General features: G+C 39.6%; 1 protein-coding gene across 1 annotated transcript; it reads right to left on the bottom strand.

Annotated features, from left to right (window-relative positions):
* Positions 1 to 2,271: 2,271 nt before the first annotated feature.
* LOC593901 (deleted in malignant brain tumors 1 protein) lies at positions 2,272 to 18,878 on the bottom strand. Its single transcript, XM_030991180.1, has 10 exons — positions 18,703 to 18,878; positions 15,619 to 15,942; positions 14,552 to 14,863; positions 10,030 to 10,341; positions 8,916 to 9,245; positions 7,894 to 8,214; positions 6,772 to 7,089; positions 6,073 to 6,390; positions 4,868 to 5,027; positions 2,272 to 2,770 (listed from the first exon to the last, which is right to left on the bottom strand). Exons 1-10 carry the CDS (start codon positions 18,782 to 18,784, stop codon positions 2,620 to 2,622), a joined length of 2,628 nt encoding a protein of 875 aa, XP_030847040.1. The 5' UTR covers positions 18,785 to 18,878; the 3' UTR covers positions 2,272 to 2,619.
* Positions 18,879 to 20,544: the final 1,666 nt, after the last annotated feature.

The raw sequence follows: 20,544 nt of genomic DNA, 5'->3' as shown, positions 1-20,544 counted from the left end.
TGAAATTAAAAGTTTTTGAAATAACTTGTGACTAGAGTGCGATATTTATTTTGGTGCATCATTTTATTGACAACTGTCCAGTCCTGTACTTCAAAGTTCATGTTTTTCCTTCTTTTTTGTGATTGACATAACCTACTCCCCTAAAAAAAGAAAGATATAGTATGCAGAATTATATTCTACTTGACATTTTAAGAATTTGAATCATGAACACGAATGAATATGAAGAAAATGAAAGAATGGTAAGATTCCTTGGTCAAAAGGCATGGAGAATCGTCCATAGGCCCAAATTATGTCATCAAATAAAATATTGCCCTCTAGTGACAAGTTATACATATATATTAAAATAAACTTTATTTTTTACATTCCTTGACTGATTTTGTTCAATTTTTTTCTACTAATTTCAACTCTTTTAATTTCCACTTAAATAACCATAAATACTCACGAAGTCAGATATACGGGTACATTGGTAATGGAAATAATCTGCATGAGAGAAGAAAAATTGCTATACTGTTCCGAGTATGACAACAGCTTACAAATCGCTCCCCATTCTTTCCGCCCACAAACGTCACCCTCTCTAACCCCACATGCACTAATAAATAATCTCTCACACCATCGCCCTTCTCTATCCCCCTCTTTTTATTCTCTATTTCCCTCCTCGCTTTCTATTTCTGCCTCTTTGCCCTCTTTCCCTTTCTTTGTTTCACCCCTCTTTTCTCTTACTCTCTCCTCTCTTTTACTTACTATTCCCTTTGTCAGTAATTGGACACGTTTGATGGAGGCCCCCTTTAAAGGAAACATTTCAGTCACAAAACCAAATATATAAGATATACGAATGAGACAGTTATAATCACTTCTGTAGTAACATACAATTGACAGACTTTATTCACAAATACACTTTAAATATTTTTCTACATGAATTCATGATATCATAAATTTCGAAGTGTAAATCATGACGAAGATGTTTGGATGTATTACAAGTCCAAAGATTCAACCTGTTAAAAAGGAATTGAAGGATCATGACAATATGTTTGTTTACATCTGCTAAAAAATATTTAACATAGAGACTTTGACAACTGCAAGTCACTTATCAATTACGTACACCTGAGTCCTTATAAATTGTAATGAATTGTCATAATTCATCTTTTTAAAGGTAATACAAAGTTTTGGGATATTTTGAAAATTGGCTGGATAACGATTCTTTAAAATTTTGATATATTTGGATGCCTCTGTGGATGTATTGTAAGCACTATAAAATTTAGCCCCTAAAACACTTCTGCTTTCGGGAAAAAAAGGAATATAAAATTCTACTTTAAATTTTGAAAAATTTCAAATAGCGCCTATACTGCCATACAATGGTAGCTGCGACCATGAACATTTCATAATATGTGGTTTGTGATACATAATTTCAAAACGGGAATAGCTAATCGGTCGATTTTAGTCAAGAAACAGTGTTTTATAGCTTAATTTATATCTTGACCTTGAGAGGGAGCTATAAAACAAAGAGTTTTTTATTAACAATTTTATATTTTTAGACTCGCTTTCAACAGCGACAACGATCACTTAATATTGTAGGATCGCATATGCTTCCAATATGTTCATTTGAACTAAATTCATGACCCCCTACCAAAACATTGTATTACCTTTAATATTTTTTCCAGCTGTAATACTTATTGATCAACGATAAATGTTCGATTATAATTGTTGATACGACTTGAACTACGTTAATGGTAATGTATTACAATTTGGAAATTTAAACATGAATAAACAAAGTGGTAAAAGACAATACATAACGAAGGAAAACAGATTCTTAAGAAATTGACATTTTTGAAAATAAGTTCATATTTGTGCGTTTGTCAAAGAGGTAACAAAATCGAATACCATATTTACAATGCCATATTTATATCTAATAATAGAATGAGGTTATTCGGGGTCATTCAAATTGTTTTTGTTTTTTTAAATACAGTTTCAAACATTTTAACAAAGGAGAAAAAAAAGCTAGTCTTTTATTGCTTTGTGATCATTGAGCAAAGCACAGTATTGGGTGATCACTTTTCTGCGTCTCTGTGTAGCCCTATCGCAGCGTCGTAAGTCATTCCGTGAACTCACAGGTGTTGGCCCATAACACATAACTCTATGAAGAAATTAAGTGCGTATCAACATGAGACGTAAAATCTTTCCAATTTATTTTGCAAGCGGCGCAGTCAAATTTATCCGAAATTTAATCTTGAAAACTAACTGAATTATCTTCTCTCTCATTAACTGAGTGCCCTTCCGAAGGATCGGAATTCCTAAAAAATAATGTGATTCTATTGCATTGAGGAATTACAAACCTTCAGAATAACGACAATCTTTCGAAATTTAGAACCTTCATTTTCAGAATAAAGAACCCTATTTCAAGTTCAGACTAAGGAACCTACGGGATAATGAACCTGCGGAGTAACCAACTTTTCGTAATATGAACCTTCGGAGAAACGAGATATCCCTTTCACCATATCCAATATAACCCAACAAGTGATGAAAGTGGAGAAGGAGAATCTTTCACATGAAAAGTACTACCAAGATTGATAAATAATTTAGTAGAGCTGTTTTGGTTTAAGAAAATGTTTTAAGAAAACTACCTCAGCGACAGCGTACTCCGGCATCCTGGAAATGTAGGCACCTGTTGTTGAGCGGTCCAGTGCTGGGACAGGCCATAAGATCCGATTCATCACCAGTACATCGGAGATTGGAAAGTATAACATCTCCAGAACCCTCACCAAAGTGAGCATACCTGATTTGATTGGATTAAATTTCAAATTTAAATGACAAACTCACGGTTACTGACGTACATGCATAGGCCTACATAATTGTTTAGCCATTGCTTTATATTATGGAATATGGCAAGAATGACTTCTCCTAGACCATCGCCACAGTGACCATACCTGATTTGATTTGATTAAATATCAAATCAGTGTGCTATATGTAAACCTAGAATGAACACAAGTTCAGCAAGGACAACCCCTCCAGAACCCTCGACAAAGTGATGATACCTGTATTTATTCGTTTGGAGTTGATTTATTTTCCGTTACAATATAAAAAATATTCACGATACATGTCCATACCTCAGATAACACTGAACATTAACAATACAATTGGATAGTTGCTAAATATCCACAGATCTTATAAAACATGGATAGGTCTCACTTAGAATAGTCACTCAGAAAGTGATGGGAGTGCTTCAGGATTAACTTTTGTTACCCTGTTTGAAGAGAACGCTTGGAGCATGCCCCAGATAAGTAGTTACGTATTCTTTCATATTATGATTTGGTAAGTAAATTCCATACCGTACCATACAGTACCATACCATAACATACCATAAGACACTTTTTCCTGCAACCATTTCCAACACTTGACTCAACACTATACCTAACCCTAACCTCAAACCAACTCGCAACGAAATAAAGCTAGAAACAAGTTACGTCCCAAATCCGTACGGAAAGCAACGATCAAAATTGAATACCGAGCTCCAACCAAGCAAGGACTATTCTTTTTATTTTGTTTTATACTATTCATGATATTTATCAATATTTTTTTTAACCCTGGTTGCGCTAGCTTGGTCAGGGTTATTGCTATTAAGTTACCTGTTTCTATACCCAAGCAACAAAGCTAGCACATCCAGTATTTTCAATCTTTGTTTTCTCCCTCTTTTGTATATGAATATATTATTTTATCTTGGTGTATGTTGCCATATAAATGATACCCAAAAAATAATTGTCGCCGGACCAAATGTCGGAGAACCTACCATACCGTACCAAAGGCACACCACACCATAACGTATCATATACCACACCGCACCATACCATACTATACAGGCGCGTACGCAGGATTTTTTCAAGGGGGGGGGGGGGGTTAACATTTATAAATCGGGCCGAAAATTTCGCAACGACTCAGCCAACCGCTGAATAAGCGGGGGGGGGGGGGGTAAGAGGTCACTTTTTTTTTTTTTTTGGTCCCAAAAAAAATTCGCAACGACTCAGCCGACCGCTGAATAAGCGGGGGGGGGGGGGTAAGAGGTTACTTTTTTTTTTTTTTTGTTATCGAAATTTGAAAATTTGACATTTTGCTCCGTTGGGGGGGGGGGTAAGGTCATCTTTTTGAGGTCACCCAAAAGGGGGGGGGGGTTTTAGGGAAATTTAGGGGGGGGGGGTTTACACACAAAAAAATACCAAAGGGGGGGGTTAACCCCCCAAACCCCCCCCCCCCCCCCTGTGTACGCGCCTGATACTATACAATACCATACCAAAGGCACACCATAACATATCATATCATACCATACCGCACCATACCACACCATACCAAACCAAAGGCGCACCGCACCATAGCATATCAAATCATACCATACCGCACATACCATACTATACCATACCAAACCAAAGGCACACCGCACCATAACGTATCATATCATACCATACCGCATCATACCATAATATACCATACCAAACCAAAGGCACACCACACCATAACGTATCATAACCTACCATACCATACCGCACCATACCATACCGTACCATACCACACCATACCATACCAATACTACACCGTACCATACCATACTGTTGCACACCATACCATACCATAACCGTACCACACCGTACCATACCATACCATACCACACCGTAGCATACCGTACCATACCATACTGTTGTACACCATACCATAACCTTACCACATCGTACCGCACCATACCATACCATACTGCACCGCACCATACCAAACACACCTTCCTTAACATATCACACCATACTATACCATATCGCACCACAACATACCATACCTACTGTTCCATACCACACCATACTACACCATACCTTACCGTACTGTACCATACCTGTAAGCTATTCCGTTGGTACCAAGACCCAGGCTACGGCACACCACAGTTGCATCGTCATTGTCCCAGTCATCATGACAGACTGTCCCCCAGTGTCCTTTGTAAGATATCTCGACTCGTCCTGCGGTATTAGATGAGTCACCAACTAGACGGATGGGTGCTGTAAACAATAAACATTCACGGTTATCACAAATACATATATTCCCAAAAAAGTGAAATAACTAAAATATATTCCAAGGAAGAAAACAAAATCGTGACTAAATTATATATTCACAGTGATCTGAAGTCCGGGTAAAGACAATTAAAAAGTGCCTGAATATTTCATGCAGAGGTTTTACGCGTATTCAGTGTTTGTTTTAACTAACTTAATTCCGGTAATTAATTTTGGTTGACGTCATTGCATTCCATAAATGAATTGACATTTACAAATTCTTTTTAAATTGAACTAACACAAATTACAAACACGAGTATTACGTATAATAACTCATTCGAATTTCCTTATATTGTCATAGTAATCCTCTTTTGAAACAGATGCAAATCTTGCAAATCCATGACATAATATTTTTAATTTTGCCACTTTTATGTTCATGCTCTTGAAAGATATACCTTGACCAGATTCATTTAGGGAATGTTTTTCAATGAATTGTCAAATCCACAAATATAGTACTAGACACGCTCTTGATTTTCATTTACTTTTACACCGTACTTCAACCTCTAAAGATTACATATTTTTTCATGGCCCATTAGTTTGTCATAGTTTGCCACATGACATAAAACAGTGCAATATATTGAAACGCTTCAAATATATGTATAAGGGTTATTTAAGCGGAACAAAATGAAATTGTCATTATTATGTAGAATGTAAAATTCAAGTTGTAACTTCCTTCTTCTTATCTTCTCTCTCTTCTTATCTTCCTGTAACTGTCTTTACCTTATGTTATCTTTATCTTTCCTCTGTTCTCTGTTGTGAATGTATGTACTATGTTTTTATATAAAATAAGTTTGTATCTTGTTTATGCTAAGTATTTATTTGGGGATCATCCTCATCAAGCCAGTTTTGGCTTTCATAATTCCCCATTTCCTTTTATCCTATGTTGATAATTGACAAACATGTATATATATAAATATAAATATTTTTGATGTTTTTTAAAAGAGAGTGAAATACAAAAATGAAATGAATGAAACTATATCTCGAGAGATTTTACTTGGTGTGCTTCCGGCACAACGCACTCCAGCGTCTTCCCAGTGTCCACAATAGGCGTTTAGAGGCGGTCTATGCATGCACTGGAAAAGGTTCTCTTCAGGCCCGTAGCACCTAACTTCATCAAGAATCACCGGCCCTGTGCCCTCCCCGAACCCACCAAGACGGACGGCTTCGAGGGCGTAGTTGAAGCCGAGAGAACGGCACGCGATGTAGGCAGCGTTCATGTCAAATAAGTTATCGCAGACGGTTCCCCAGATGCCGTTGTAGAGGACCTCGATTCGACCCTCGCTGTTTGATGGCCCATCGACAAGACGAATAGCTGTCGGATTCAATCACGTTTGCATCAAACTTGCTTTAGTGATATTTATTACACGAAGAACTATTATCTTAATTAATCAACGAATGGGAGTTACATCTTTCAAACACATTACATTTTTAATTTTTATTGAATACTTTTGTTGTAACTGTCGTGTATTCAAACAACTCAAGTTTTGTTGTTTTTATGTAGTTTATATAATGATAAAATATAATGAAATGAAATTCGTGAAGTGCTTTTTGAAGGCACTATACTTGTCAGTGGAATGGATTGGACTTGAGAGAAAATTAAAAAGTAAGAATTGAAAGAAATATAAGTTTTCATTCTGATAATAATTAATTCTTATACAATGGGGTTAATGTTAGATGTACAACGTCGACTTACCTCGTGTATTGAGACACTGCACTCCCGCGTCCTCCGAATGCTTGCAATCGTGTCGGAGTGGACGATTACTGGGGCAGGAGTAGAGATCCGTCTCGTTTCCCAAACACCTCACATTGTCAAGAACGATATCTCCAATACCTTCCCCGTAGGTAGAGCAACCGACGGCAGTTCCGTTATCGCCCAAACCAAGCATCCGACAAACGACACTAGCATCGGTGTCATCCCAAAAATCGTCGCAGACGGTTCCCCATTTTCCATCGTAATAGACTTCGACTCGGCCTTCGTATCTTGATGAGCCATTGACAACGCGTACTGATCCTGAAGGGAAAAAAATGTTATATGATAATAATTGGGTCTTATTGACGCAGTGTAGGCCTATAGCCACATCGGTATTAATACTATGAAACTGCTTTTCTTGCAGCCCTGCGATTACTATTTCGCCAGCATTGCAAAGTATCTATGTACACCTAGGTATAATACTTAAATAGAGGGACATGTTTGGGCTAAAGCATTTTGTCCAACGATGTCAGCAACGAGCATGATCGAACCAACAGCATCTCGTATGATAGTATAGAGCCTTCACTAATATACCACAGTGCTCTGAATCGTAAGGCTAATTCGATTGGCTCATATCAGTTCTTTTTTTTTGGGGGGGGGGGTTCTATTTCTCTTTTGGTAGCCATAATCATAAATTCATACTTCGTTTATTGACTTTGGCGGTTTGTAGATCTTTATTTAAATCCCATCGAAGTCTTAAATTCATTTTTTTTTTCAATTTCATATTTTTTCCACTTGGCCCCTTGTAAAACTAGTAAAAGAAATTTTTTATTCTCTATACGGAAAATAAATCAACCAACTAACCAAGGAGAAGTTGCGAAGGCTTGGTGGTAGGGTAGTGGTCTCGTGACCGGGAGGTCCCATGATCAATACCAAGACAATGTGCTCGTGCCTCTAAGTGAGGCCTTAATCTGCATTACCAAGTCCCCCGGAGGGTACTTAAAGCCTTCGACCCCTGGTTGCTTACTGACAATCATACACATGTTTTCTTAGTAGTGGGGTAAAACAATCATCAAACATTTACATTCATACAGCCCTCCAAAGAGAATGGACACTACTGATTACCTAATGGGCTAGGGGCACAACGAACCCCTGCATCTTCTCCATGTTCGCAATCATGGACACCCATACCAGCATGTTGGCACTGGAAGACGCTGTCTTCATTCCCAGTACAGTTCACATTATCCAGAACGATCGCCCATGCTCCTTGACCAAAGCCAGCATAAGAGATGGCTTCGAGTGCAGGACCGAGTCCAAGAGTTCGACAGACTACGTTGGCATCAGTCAGGTCCCATCCATCATCGCAGACAGTCCCCCATTGTGATTGCCAGAGAACTTCCACTCTCCCCTCGTTTCTCGACGAGCCACCAGCAAGACGGATTGATGCTGGAAAGAAATATGCATTCTTGAACATTTAGCTGCAGAAATGTATCCCTTTCCTTATATTACCCCTTCATTTTGTCTATGTTTTGTTTCTATCGCCGATGAAAATTTAGAATAGAAACACTTGTGGAAAGTTTTGAGGGTGCAGCAGGCGTAAGAGGTGGTGGATATGTTTTAGTTGTGAAATTAAAATAATTCATGCAATGATCTTATTATAGCTAGACAAATAAGCTATCTTTATTATTAAGTGCTTGTAAAGATTATCTATTATAACAAAGTATCAATTTCAGACCTTTTGTTTGCTCGCTTGCAAAGTTATAAACAAAAATGAAAGTTCATATATTAGCTAGAGGCATTAGCCCCTTGGCTCTAGTTTCATCATGTAGATTTGGGTGCGCTACAAACTAAACTGACCAGGAATATAATGACTATTAAATCTTGTAAATGTTCAATGGGCGGTCAAAGTTCTTTGCATTTCAAAGTGTCACTATATTTCAAATGTATAATTGAGCTTATTTTCAAGAATAATTTTACCTTTTACTTTTGTCACCCACAGTCGACTTGGTCGAAAAGTTTAATGCATACAATATACGTTCTGTAATCTATATTCTAGTGTTCAGGTTTATTACATTATCAACTGCTTGTGAACATAAGTAAATGATCCTTTACACGAAGTTACAAAGACAACTGATTAGGATTCTTACCTTGCGGGCTTCTTGCACAACGTACCCCAGCTTCTGCCGAGGGGTTACAGTAACCGACTCCAAAACCTTCGCTCCTGCACTGTATGATGCTAGTTACGGTTGGAATTGGGCAAAATACATCATCTAGAACCATAGGTCCTGTACCCTGTTCATAACGACCACCCCCATAGGTTGCCTCGGCGTTACCTAGTCCAATAGAGTAACAGACTATGTCGGAAGGTTTGTCGAAGACAGTCCAGCCACGGTCACAGACAGTCCCCCATTCGCCGTTGTAAAGGATCTCGACGCGACCTTCTTGGAGCGATGGACCACCAGCAAGACGAACAGGTGCTGTAGACAAAACAACAAAAACGAACCAACACAATTACGTTGAACTTAGAGCATGCTCATGATACCTCTCAAGAACAATGTATCCGATCAGAATATGATCCTGGCTACAGCCCACGATAACGAGATCTGTTCCCTTATGTATTCCTTTGTTTTATCGGTCTCGTGGGCCGTCGGGCTTGTGGACCTTTAGGAACTGTCTTTTCTATGTTTTCTTATTTATTTCTTTGTTTTGTCGGTCTCTTTCTTTCATGTGGGATGTTGGTATCGTAGGCTGTGAGTCTACTTGAATGACCTTTGCAATCTGATTGCTCTGCGACTGTGAGCTCAATTAGATAGCAAATTAGGATCCTAAGTATCCGCTAAGCTTTGTAGGACCATGAGGAGATATCGCTCCACGAGCCTCCACCTCAAAACAAATAATAATATTTCGCATTCAGGTTAACTGAATCTACCTTTGCTGCCCCAAGCACATTGCATTCAGAATATCTACTCATACTCTTGTAGTTTGTGAAATCTTTTTCACAAAATTCATGCTGATGCAAAATTAAATAAATGCCTCGTAGTTAGAGTTATTGTTAACTAATTTATAATTGGATTTATGATCATTATCATTGTTGTTTTGTCTCTTATTATCATTAAACATTGTTATGATTGTTATATCAATATTATTATAATCACAGGTGTTGTTCTTATCATAATCATTATTGCTCTTATTACCGTCATCATCATTATCTCCATAATTATTGTCATTATTCATTCCTTTCAATGTTTATTGGGATGTTACCTAAGATGCCTTCATAACAGCGGACACCAGCGTTACGTCTGTATTGGCAGTTATTGACACCAATCCGACCGCAACGTAGGATGCTAGGCTGAAACCCCTGGCAGTCAAAGTTATAAGCATTCGTCAAGTTACTTTCACCGAAGGCGGAGTCAAAGTACATGTAGCGAGCTTGCCCGAGCCCGAGACTTCGGCACACGATGTTGGCTGCGTTGCGATCCCAATTATCGGTACAGACAGATCCCCATTGGCCGTTGAGTTGCATCTCGACTCTGCCTTCGAGCTTTGACGAACCACCGACCAGACGAAGTGTTGCTGGTGGTATTAATTTAAATGATAAACATATAATTATATTAATTACATTTATATCAAGCACACATCCATCCTAGGGGATGCTCAAGCCAGGGGATGATCGAGACGCCTACAAGGTATTAATATTAGGCCTATGCTGGCTTGAGCCCAGCTGCCCTACAGCGTTATAAATAATACAAGGAGTACCTGGTACCCATTTACTACACCTGGGTTGAGAGTGGCAAATGTAAACAAATGTCTTGCCAAAGATAATCACATTCTCATATTTCACTGTGTTCATGCTCAGAGGTCCCATAGGTGTTCACAAAAACCGTATCAGGACAATTACCCCCTGGGCAATCACCCCCCGGAAAATTACCACCCGGAAAACTACCCCCCACGGACAATTACCCCCCAGAAAATTACCCCCCGGAGAATTACCCCCCGAGGATAATTACCCCCCAAGGACAATTACCCCCCAGAAAATTACCCCCCGGAGAATTACCCCCCGAGGACAATTACCCCCTAAGGACAATTACCCCCCGGAAAATTACCCCCGAGGACAACTACCACCCGAGGACAATTACCCCCCGAGGACAATTACCCCCCGAGGACAACTACCCCCGAGGACAATTACCCCCCGAGGACAATTACCCCCGAGGACAATTACCCCCCGAGGACAACTACCCCCGAGGACAATTACCCCCCGAGGACAATTCCCCCCCAAGGACAATTACCCCCCGAGGACAATTCCCCCCAAGTACAACTACCCCCCTCTTCCGAGGACAACTATCCCCGATGACAATCACCCCCGAGGAATTTGAAACACTGTGACAAATAATGCGAGCTTCTCTCCAAATTGCTCTTTATAGAAAATTTCATAAACTTTCAATTTCTATGTTATTTGTGAAGTTCATTTCAGTGTTTCAATAATACATTGCGCGCAGAAACAAAGAAATTAGGATGTAATATTTCATTTATGCATCCTCTGTCACTTTTTAAGCTGATCGTGTATTTGTCTTTGTATAATGGGCCCTCGACCATGATCCGAAATTAAAGTTTTCTTCACGTTATCTATATATTTATGTTATCTATATATTTATGTTGTCATGCGGGAGTATGATATGCGCAGGTCGAGGGTTCGAATCACGACACCGGCACTAATATCCTTTTTCAAGATATTAACCTGCACTTGCTACTCTCCACCCAGGTGTTAAATGGGTACCCGGTATCATGCGACCGTCATTGTTGGTCACAACGGTGTCGATTTTTATCCGTGGTTGGGGGGGGGGGGTGATAGGTGCCAAAATAATTTCGGCAATGGATCAAAGCAACCAAGAGGTAGAAGTGTGTGGCAGGTTGCACCCCCTCCCTTACAAGTTATTAATTTTTTCAAGTCACCCTCAATAAAGATAACATTTCAGAGAATATGGGGCCCATGTGGGCTTGCAACTTGGGTTATTATCCTCTCAAGCGCGTAGCAAGGATTTTATTTTAGGAGGGCGGTAGTGAGCACGCGAAGCGCGCTCCCTAAAGGGGGTGGCTGCAGGGAGGTGGGTTTTTCCCGTCCCACGAGAAGCGCGGAAGCTTTGATGTTTCATTTAATTATTAGAGAAAGAAGACGATTCGTTGTACCGTTCTCGACTCTTAATCCTTGTCTAAATTCAATTTCTTTTGACCTTTAATTAAATTATTAGAGAAAGAAGACGATTCGTTGTACCGTTTTCGACTCTTAATCCTTGTTTGAATAAAGCTCCCCTTCCTCCGCGCGTAGTGCGGAAGCTCTGACATTTCATTAAATTGATAAAGAAAGAAGACGATTCGTTGTACCATTGTCGACTCTTAATCCTTGTCTGATTTCAGTTCCCCCCCTCCCGCGCAAAGCGCGAAAGCTTTGACGTTTCATTAAGTTACTAAAGAAAGAAGACGCTTCGTTGTACCATTCTCGACTCTTAATCCTTGTCTGAATTCAGTTCCCCACCCCCCCCCCCCCCTCCCGCGCGAAACTTCGACGTTTCATTACATTATAAGAGAAAGATGACGATTCGTTGTACCGTTCTTGACTCTTAATCTTTTTTCTTCCTACGTCCTCTTCCTTTTTTCTTTCTCTCTCTCTCTCTCTTTTTGGCCGGCGTTTTTTACGCGCGCCTGTATACGCGCCTGTATCCTCTCTGTCTCTCATATTCTCTCTCTCCCACTCTCTACTTCTTTTTTGCACTTTTGCGCTTCGCGCTTGATATTTAGCTCGTTGCTTTTTAACGCTGCGGCTTTGCATTTGGCGCACTGCATTTCTATGATGCTGTTGATTGAATAAATTGATCAATTCCTGATGAAGCCGTAAGAGTGAGAATTCAATTTATTCTTGTCTCATATACGGATGTATCATTTACGTATGTATTATGAAAATGAGATAGCAAAATGTGTATATTGATGGTCATCTTGCGAGTAATAAACATTAACTACTCTCATCGGGCTCTCATCATTAATGTTTCTCTTTATTTTTTTTTTGATGGTGAATTGTTGGGGGGGGATGATTGGACAGGCCACCCCCCCCCCCCCCCACCTGAAATATTTGTTTTTTTGGGGGGGGGATATATCCCCCCATCCCCCCCCCCCCCCCCGGGATCGACACCCATGAACATAGCACTTGGCGAGTGCCTGAGTCATGCAAAATAGATAGTCTGTGAAGAATTTGGGATTTGGGAAAAACTTTTCATGACTGAAAAAGTTGAAATAACGCTGCTCAAGAGAAATGTATTTCTATGCATTTTGAGAAGCGCTTGACAATTACCTAAAACTTACATCCTTCGTGGAAATCAGCAGCCGCACTGCCGTTGTATAACTTATATGTATTAAAGGGAAATGTTTAGTAACGAGGAAGTATTTGAGCGAATATGGGTTCATGAAGGGGGTCTTATAGGCTCGTAGCCATCTCTCAATGTATCAGATCGTCTTTTGCTATTGAATCCTGATTGTCCACGGGGGTAGTTGTCCTCGGGGGGTAATTGTCCTCGGGGGTAGTTGTCCTCGGGGGGTAATTGTCCTCGGGGGGTAATTGTCCTCGGGGGTAGTTGTCCTCGGGGGGTAATTGTCCTCGGGGGGTAGTTGTCCTCGGGGGGTAATTGTCCTCGGGGGTTAGTTGTCCTCGGGGGTAGTTGTCCTCAGGGGTAGTTGTCCGGGGGGTAATTTTCCGGGGGGTAATTGTCCTCGGGGGGTAGTTGTCCTCGGGGGGTAATTCTCCGGGGGGTAATTTTCCGGGGGGTTATTGTCCTTGGGGGGTAGTTGTCCTCGGGGGGTTATTCTCCGGGGGGTAATTTTCCGGGGGGTAATTGTCCTTCGGGGGTAGTTTTCCGGGGGGTAAATTTCCGGGGGGTGATTGCCCAGGGGGTAATTGTCCTAGAACCCACAAAAACAAACAAAAAGACACTTTTGATTTGTAAATGACACGATAAGATGAATCCCATTATCAAGCTGAAATTCACCCATTAAAAAAAAAAAGAGATCAAATTAATTTTAACTTAATTTATTGCCTTCACTCAATTAAATCCATACAACTATGCTATGAATGTCTGGTATATAATTATCTTACATTTTGTTGGATCAATGCCAACATTTCTACGTAGGCCTATACATCATGAATAAGTTCAGAATACAATTGTGTATCGTAGCTGAAAATCCAGCGGCCCTTTTGAAAGAATAAAATGCAATAAGTTATCAATAATTCATTGAATCCCCCCCCCCCCGGTACACAACAGAAACAAATCTTCTGTGTGCCCATGCCTTGAGCCATAATGCACGGCCAGGGGAGGGGGGGGGCAATTCAATGAATTATTGATAATTTACTGCATTTTCTTTTTCTTTTTTTAATTTGTGGGAACTGCTCCCTACACTAGCCCCCGCTGCGTACAGTCATGTGAGGCTCCAGGATCAAAATATTGTGTCGATGTGCCATATTAGTGCCCTTGTGTGGGGCATTTAATCCTCATTACTGTCATTTATGACTTAAGGGCGTAGGTCCCATAGTTGATATCCATTCAGTCACGCAAAACAAACAATGGCAAATTATTATTCAACAAAATCTGAGAATGTATACTATTATCTAGATCTATTGGGAATAAATCATTGTCAAAACAATTCCATAAATTGAGAGTAAAAAATATATTCCAACTATATGAGCGACAGTGTAATTACAATTATTGATATTACTGTTATCATAATGATTAGTATGTCTTACATCTTGGGTTGCATTGTACCCCTGCGTCATAGCGGTGTTCGCAGTAGTGGGGTGGACTAGTGTGTGGGCAGTCTAGGAGATCCATTTCATCTCCTTTACATTTAGTCTCAGTCATCCAGATCGGTCCCGTGCCTTCTCCAAATGTTGCTCTAAAATTAGCAACCCCGAATGCAGCAAAACCTAGACTCTGACACACCACCTGAGCATCGTAGTCATCCCAATAGCTATCGCAGACGGTACCCCATGTTCCGTTGTAAAAGACTTCGACACGACCTTCGGTAGGATTGGACCCATTGATCAGACGGATATTAGCTGATGATATGAAAGAAGATAGTGATGGTTCGTGAAGGAGCGTTAACCAATGTGGTGATCTTTTCCACATAAATGGCATCGCAAAAAACATTTTACAAGTCACTGTACCATTTTACTAGGGTAGTGAGGGAAAGGGAGATGAGGCAAAGATATCCGAGCTGCACAGCTGGCAGTGTGTGAAAAGCTTCTCAAAGATATCTTTCGAAGATTCATCCCGAATTAACAAACAAAATACAACAAAAAAAAACACACACACAATAAAAACAACAACAACAATCAATTAATCTACGCATTTTGATAATGTTATCCATGCATATCTGAATATATTCGCATCTACCGAATACGCTTTTTGGGGTTGAGGCAAAAGGGTAGACAAATGTTTTGTATATGAGGTATTTTCTAAGTTTAAGCGAAAAAAGGGTTATAAATCACCATTTCAAAGTGACCCTTTTATCAAAATGATAGATTAATTTTATTGACATTCTAGATCCAACTATATCCAGCTATTTTGAAAATGTGGTTACTCCTCAGCCCTTTTCAATAATGCTCTTGTACTTTAGGTTTAAAGAGTGTATCGTCGAAAGTGTAATTAACACAATAACAGAGACTAAATATTGCAACAACAAAAATCATGTTTGGATTACAGTAAAAGGTGATTGAAGAGGCTTTTTTTCGAAGATGTTTACGATCGTGATAGTTTGCCTTTTTCCATTCTTTTTTTTTTTGAAAAAGGAAATCCGATATTAGAACATTACCTGATGGGAATTGTGCACATCGGACTCCTGCGTCTTGTCCATGTCCGCAGTTGCTGATTCCAAGTTCGGCATTTCCGCACTGGAAAATGTCCTCTTCATTTCCAGAGCAGTTGACGTCATCCAAAACAATAGTCCCTGTGCCTTCACCGAATCCTGCACCCGATACAGCTTCGAGTGCCTGACCAAATCCAAGAGATCGACAGACTACCCGGGCATCCTGCATGTCCCAGCCACTATCACAGACGGTTCCCCATTCTCCGTTGTACAACACCTCGACTCGACCTACTCTGATCGTAGAGCCACTAACAAGGCGAATGTTGGTTTCTGGACGAAGGAAATCATTGCACTAATTAAGTGATTAGCATAAATAATATGTATTTTTACCATCGCCAGTATTCAAGAAATCCTTGTTTGGATAACCACAGTTAATTAAGAACGGACAAAGACAAAAGCCAAATGCATTTTTTTTTCTCAATCGTATGCTGCAAGACATTTCTTGGGTTGCCTGGAGAGAAAAAAGTTATATTGAATTGAATTGAATTAATTTTCTTCTGCAAAACATAACATAACATTTCAACGATACAACGTATACAGAATAGAACAATTTCTTTGAACGTATACACGATATAACAATAGTAGAAATGTTGACATTAAAACAAAATGTACCTGTAACACACTATCAAGAATTAGTCAGTCATAAATCTGCAGAAGAAAAGGACCATCACAATAAGCATTTGTTAGAAAACGTGATAGGCCGGGGTGAAGTAGATGATTAAAATAATAATAAAAAACTGATGATGGTGAAAATATGGTGATGGTGATTGGTATGTAAATAAATAAATAAAACCAATAAAACGACCAAAGTAATGTAACACTCGTCTCATACAACGGCTTCCGCTAACATTACGTCGATGGAATGTACCCACCCACGATCAAACATAGTCGACATGGAAACACGTATTTTTAATTCAGAATAATTTGAAAACTGGCCCATCGAAACCATAATTATTATCGTCACTGGATTCAGACGATGAATACTGCAGATCCAAGGTACTGCATGACCTAATTTCACTCATTTTATGGATTATAAATTATTAACATTGATGATAATATTCAGCTATCGATCGTCTAGTGTGTGTTGAAACGGCGTTATATGAATCCGGAACTGACACTCCTTCAATCGCTTACGTATCATCTAAGCGCCCAATTTGTATGATTTTGGTTTCGTTAATTGGGAGGGGGGATGCCAAGATTCAATTTTAAATGTCTGATTGTGGTCACGCATGTTTTTTAGCGGAAAGATATGATACGTTTCAATTTCTTTAGATCGTGAGCTTTCATTTGACGTGCAATGCCTATTTTAATCAATGTCTAATTTAAATGAATCCGGAAGCATGCTATTAATGAATTTCAGCAGTCTTTTTTCGATAACGTCGATTTTGTGTAAACTTAATATTACAAACCGCGTTCTTTATGTATTTTGACTTTCTTCCTCGTTCTCTTCGCTCGCTCTCAACATTTAAGAAAAACATGATTTCAGGCATCGAAGTGCATGAATGCCTTCATTATTGCCCAAGGAGTTACCTTTCCCATTGACAGCGAGGGGTCCGAATATATATTTTTGGCATAGAAATTTCATTTTATCACGCTCGTTCGCTTCGCTCGCTCGCAATATTTAAAAACGGGATAATTCAGGGAAACAAATGTCCGAATATCTTTAGACTCGTGTATTAAAGTGACTGAAAATTTGATTTTTGTAGTCATGTATTTTGCGACGAGGTGCCCGCATAAATTATTTTAATATATTATCTACTGCGCTGATTAAAAATATAAATTTTACCACCTTAACATTTATTTTTGCTTGGCCGCTTCGCTCGCTCATGATTAAAAAAACAAAAACAAGAATGCCCTTCTGTGTGTGCCTGGCACTTGACAAGTACCAGGATGATGCAAAATTAATCTTCTTGGGAACAATTGGAAAATAATGCATATTGTTGAATATTATTATTTTAGTTGTGACTAGATGGGAAATCTTGTCGCGCGTATGCCGTGGATAGACCTTGTTCATTATTCCCGTACTTGATCTTAGCTTGCCATCATACTTAGGTAGGAAGTGAGAGCTGATACATCTTACCACAAATTTTAAATGAAAGGAGTTCTATGTCGAGGTGTTGTGGAAGAGTGGATAAGTCATCGGACTGTGGATCACAAGGTCCGTTGTTCAAGTCCCGCCGCAGCACTAATGTCCTTTGGCAAGACATTGATCTACATTTGCCACTCTTCACCCAGGTGTTAAATGGGTACCCGGTAGGATGCGAAGGCTAATGTGGTTAGATTAGCGAGTGTGCGCTTGTAAAAATGACGCCTGGCTGGAATGCTCCCCAGGGAATGGAGAATGTGCATACATTGTGTGCGGGTAAGCCTGAATCCAATGACCGGGGTAATAATATACTTATCTGTAAAGCGCTTTGAGAGGGCCTCCGGTCCTGAAAAGCGCTATATAAGAACGAGCTATTATTATTATTATTATTATTATTATTACTATGAAGTTGAGGTAAAGGTACGATCAAAATGGAAGAGCAGCGCTTGCTATGAATCTCAGCTCAAGAGGCCTAAACATATGATATTGCACAGTGTGAAGCCCTCAATGAAATGTTGATAATTATGTTGTGCTTCTTTGATGGTTATTGGATTTTGTTGAGCGGATTCTTTATTCGAACGTGCTGCTCGGAAAGTAATAAACCACGGAATACCGAATTCAATGTTGTTCGTTCTTTCTTTTCTAAATTCTAGATTGGGATAAACTGATAATATATGTATCTAGTATCAAACATCATCGACAAGAACATCAATGTGTTTTTGTTTTGTATAATAAATGCAACAAATAATATCAATATGAGATGAGAAGAGGCGAACACCTTAAACACATGGTGGATTCGCTCTGTGATAAAACCAAATCCTTTCGATTGATGGTCACTTTTAGAAGCGATTATGGATCCTTCCATGAACTCTTCATGCACTTGCTCGAAAAGAGAAAAAAAATCGTATGTTGAATAATAATTTATTTGATCTTTTCTAGCTTACCTTGTGCATTCGTTAACGTAGAGAGCAAACAGGCTACTAAACAAGTCAACAACATCATCTTGATCAAGGGAAACCACGACATATGATGGAGATTACCGACCAATATGTTCAACAACTGAACCACTGTGCTCAATCTTCAACCAGCAGTTCTCGGCCGACGATGCTGACTGTTCTCGCTTTCCTTACCGTTCTAATCTCTCTCGGCAATGATCGGGGAAAACTATGGTAAACGTTCTGTGATACAGAGGCGGGATCAGGATATTGTTTTGATGGGGGGGGGGGGGGGGGAGTGGAGGGCATAGGCACACAAACACGATTTCTACGGGGCATGACGTCCCTCCCGATTATCAAAGTTCAAATGTTCAAATATTGCAAGCGAGCGAAGAGAGTGAGTAGAACATAAGTTGGACACCATATTTTTAAACGACAATGATGATTTCGCCATGGAAATATTTCAGATAAGATATAAAAAAACACTGAATATAAAGTGGCGTTTGACTGCGTCTTATGCCTATGCACTTTATGGTCAGGGTTATCATGGGGGGGGGGGGCTCTCGAGTACACGTCGGTAACATATCTCATTTACATGTGTATAAAGGTGTTTATATTCCGTTAGGGGGCATGTACATCATATTAACCCTTGTACCCCAGGATTCCCTACAGCGATTACACTTATTTTTCTATTCACTTGACGCCATCAAAGGAAGCTGAGATGGCAGGAAGTGGTGATCGAGTTTCACCGTTGCAACACGGATAGTAATACTGAGAAAACACGACTAGTTTCACCGTTGCAACGCGGATAGTAATACTGAGAAAACACGACTAGTTTCACCGTTGCAACACGGATAGTAATACTGAGAAAACCCGATTGCACCAACCATGATATGACGCACCATCTGCCCAACAATTCAAAAAACAGTGTTTATCGAACGATAAACACTGGTTATTTCGATAAACTATCGCCAAAAAACACTGTTTATCTGAATTAATGGACAGATGGCGCGCCATCGACGTGTACTAAAGCACATTATGAATACGCTTTTTATCATAATGTGTACCATCAATTTCTCTCCTGTTTCTACAAGACAGTTCTGCAAATGGGTAGCGATGACAATTTGTTTCAATGTTCTTACAGTAGGTATTTAATTTTAATGTTTTGACAACCCTCTCTCTCCCTATGTATCCTTTTCCTTGACATGAATACCTTCCTGTTTTGTATTTCCTGTTTTGTTTTTCGTGGCATACATAAATTTTATATAATTTAAATACATTTCGTAGTAAAACATAGATAAATTTGATCTCTCTCTCTCTCTCTCATCCCTCCCTCTCTCTCCCTTCCTCTTCACCTACTTCTCCTCTCCCCCCTCTCTCTCTCTCTCTCTCTTCTCCTTCTTCTTCTCTTCTGTTTTCCGAATTAAAACCAATATTTCTGTCTTAGTTATACCCTCATAAAAGAGCCTACGCCCGTTGACCTTGTTCGAAAGTTACAGAACCAGCAGATGATCAAAGAGGACGATCTTAAGAAACCGGAGTGCGCCGTTAGACATATCCAGTGAGACCCTTCACCATGGAGTTCATATCAAGTGTCCATGTGACCCTGAGATAATAATTGAAGTGGAGTATCGAAAGTTCTCTTAGGCTCAGAATTATCCGCCCCCTTGTATTAATTGAAGTAGTGATTCATTATGGCAAGATCACATGACTAACGTTAACACCAGTTACTGTCTGCCCAAACAACAAAGAAGACGAAAGACTTCATGCAGACTTCACGATCCGCCATGCATAAAGTCTTTTGTCAAGTCTGTTTGTTGCTACGGCAGGCAACCATTGAAAACTAGTTCG

The sequence above is a fragment of the Strongylocentrotus purpuratus genome, unplaced genomic scaffold (genome assembly GCF_000002235.5).
Source record: "Strongylocentrotus purpuratus isolate Spur 01 unplaced genomic scaffold, Spur_5.0 spur5_scaffold_2, whole genome shotgun sequence".
Lineage (NCBI taxonomy): Eukaryota > Metazoa > Echinodermata > Echinoidea > Camarodonta > Strongylocentrotidae > Strongylocentrotus > Strongylocentrotus purpuratus.
This window is presented reverse-complemented; position numbering and strand designations above follow the sequence as displayed.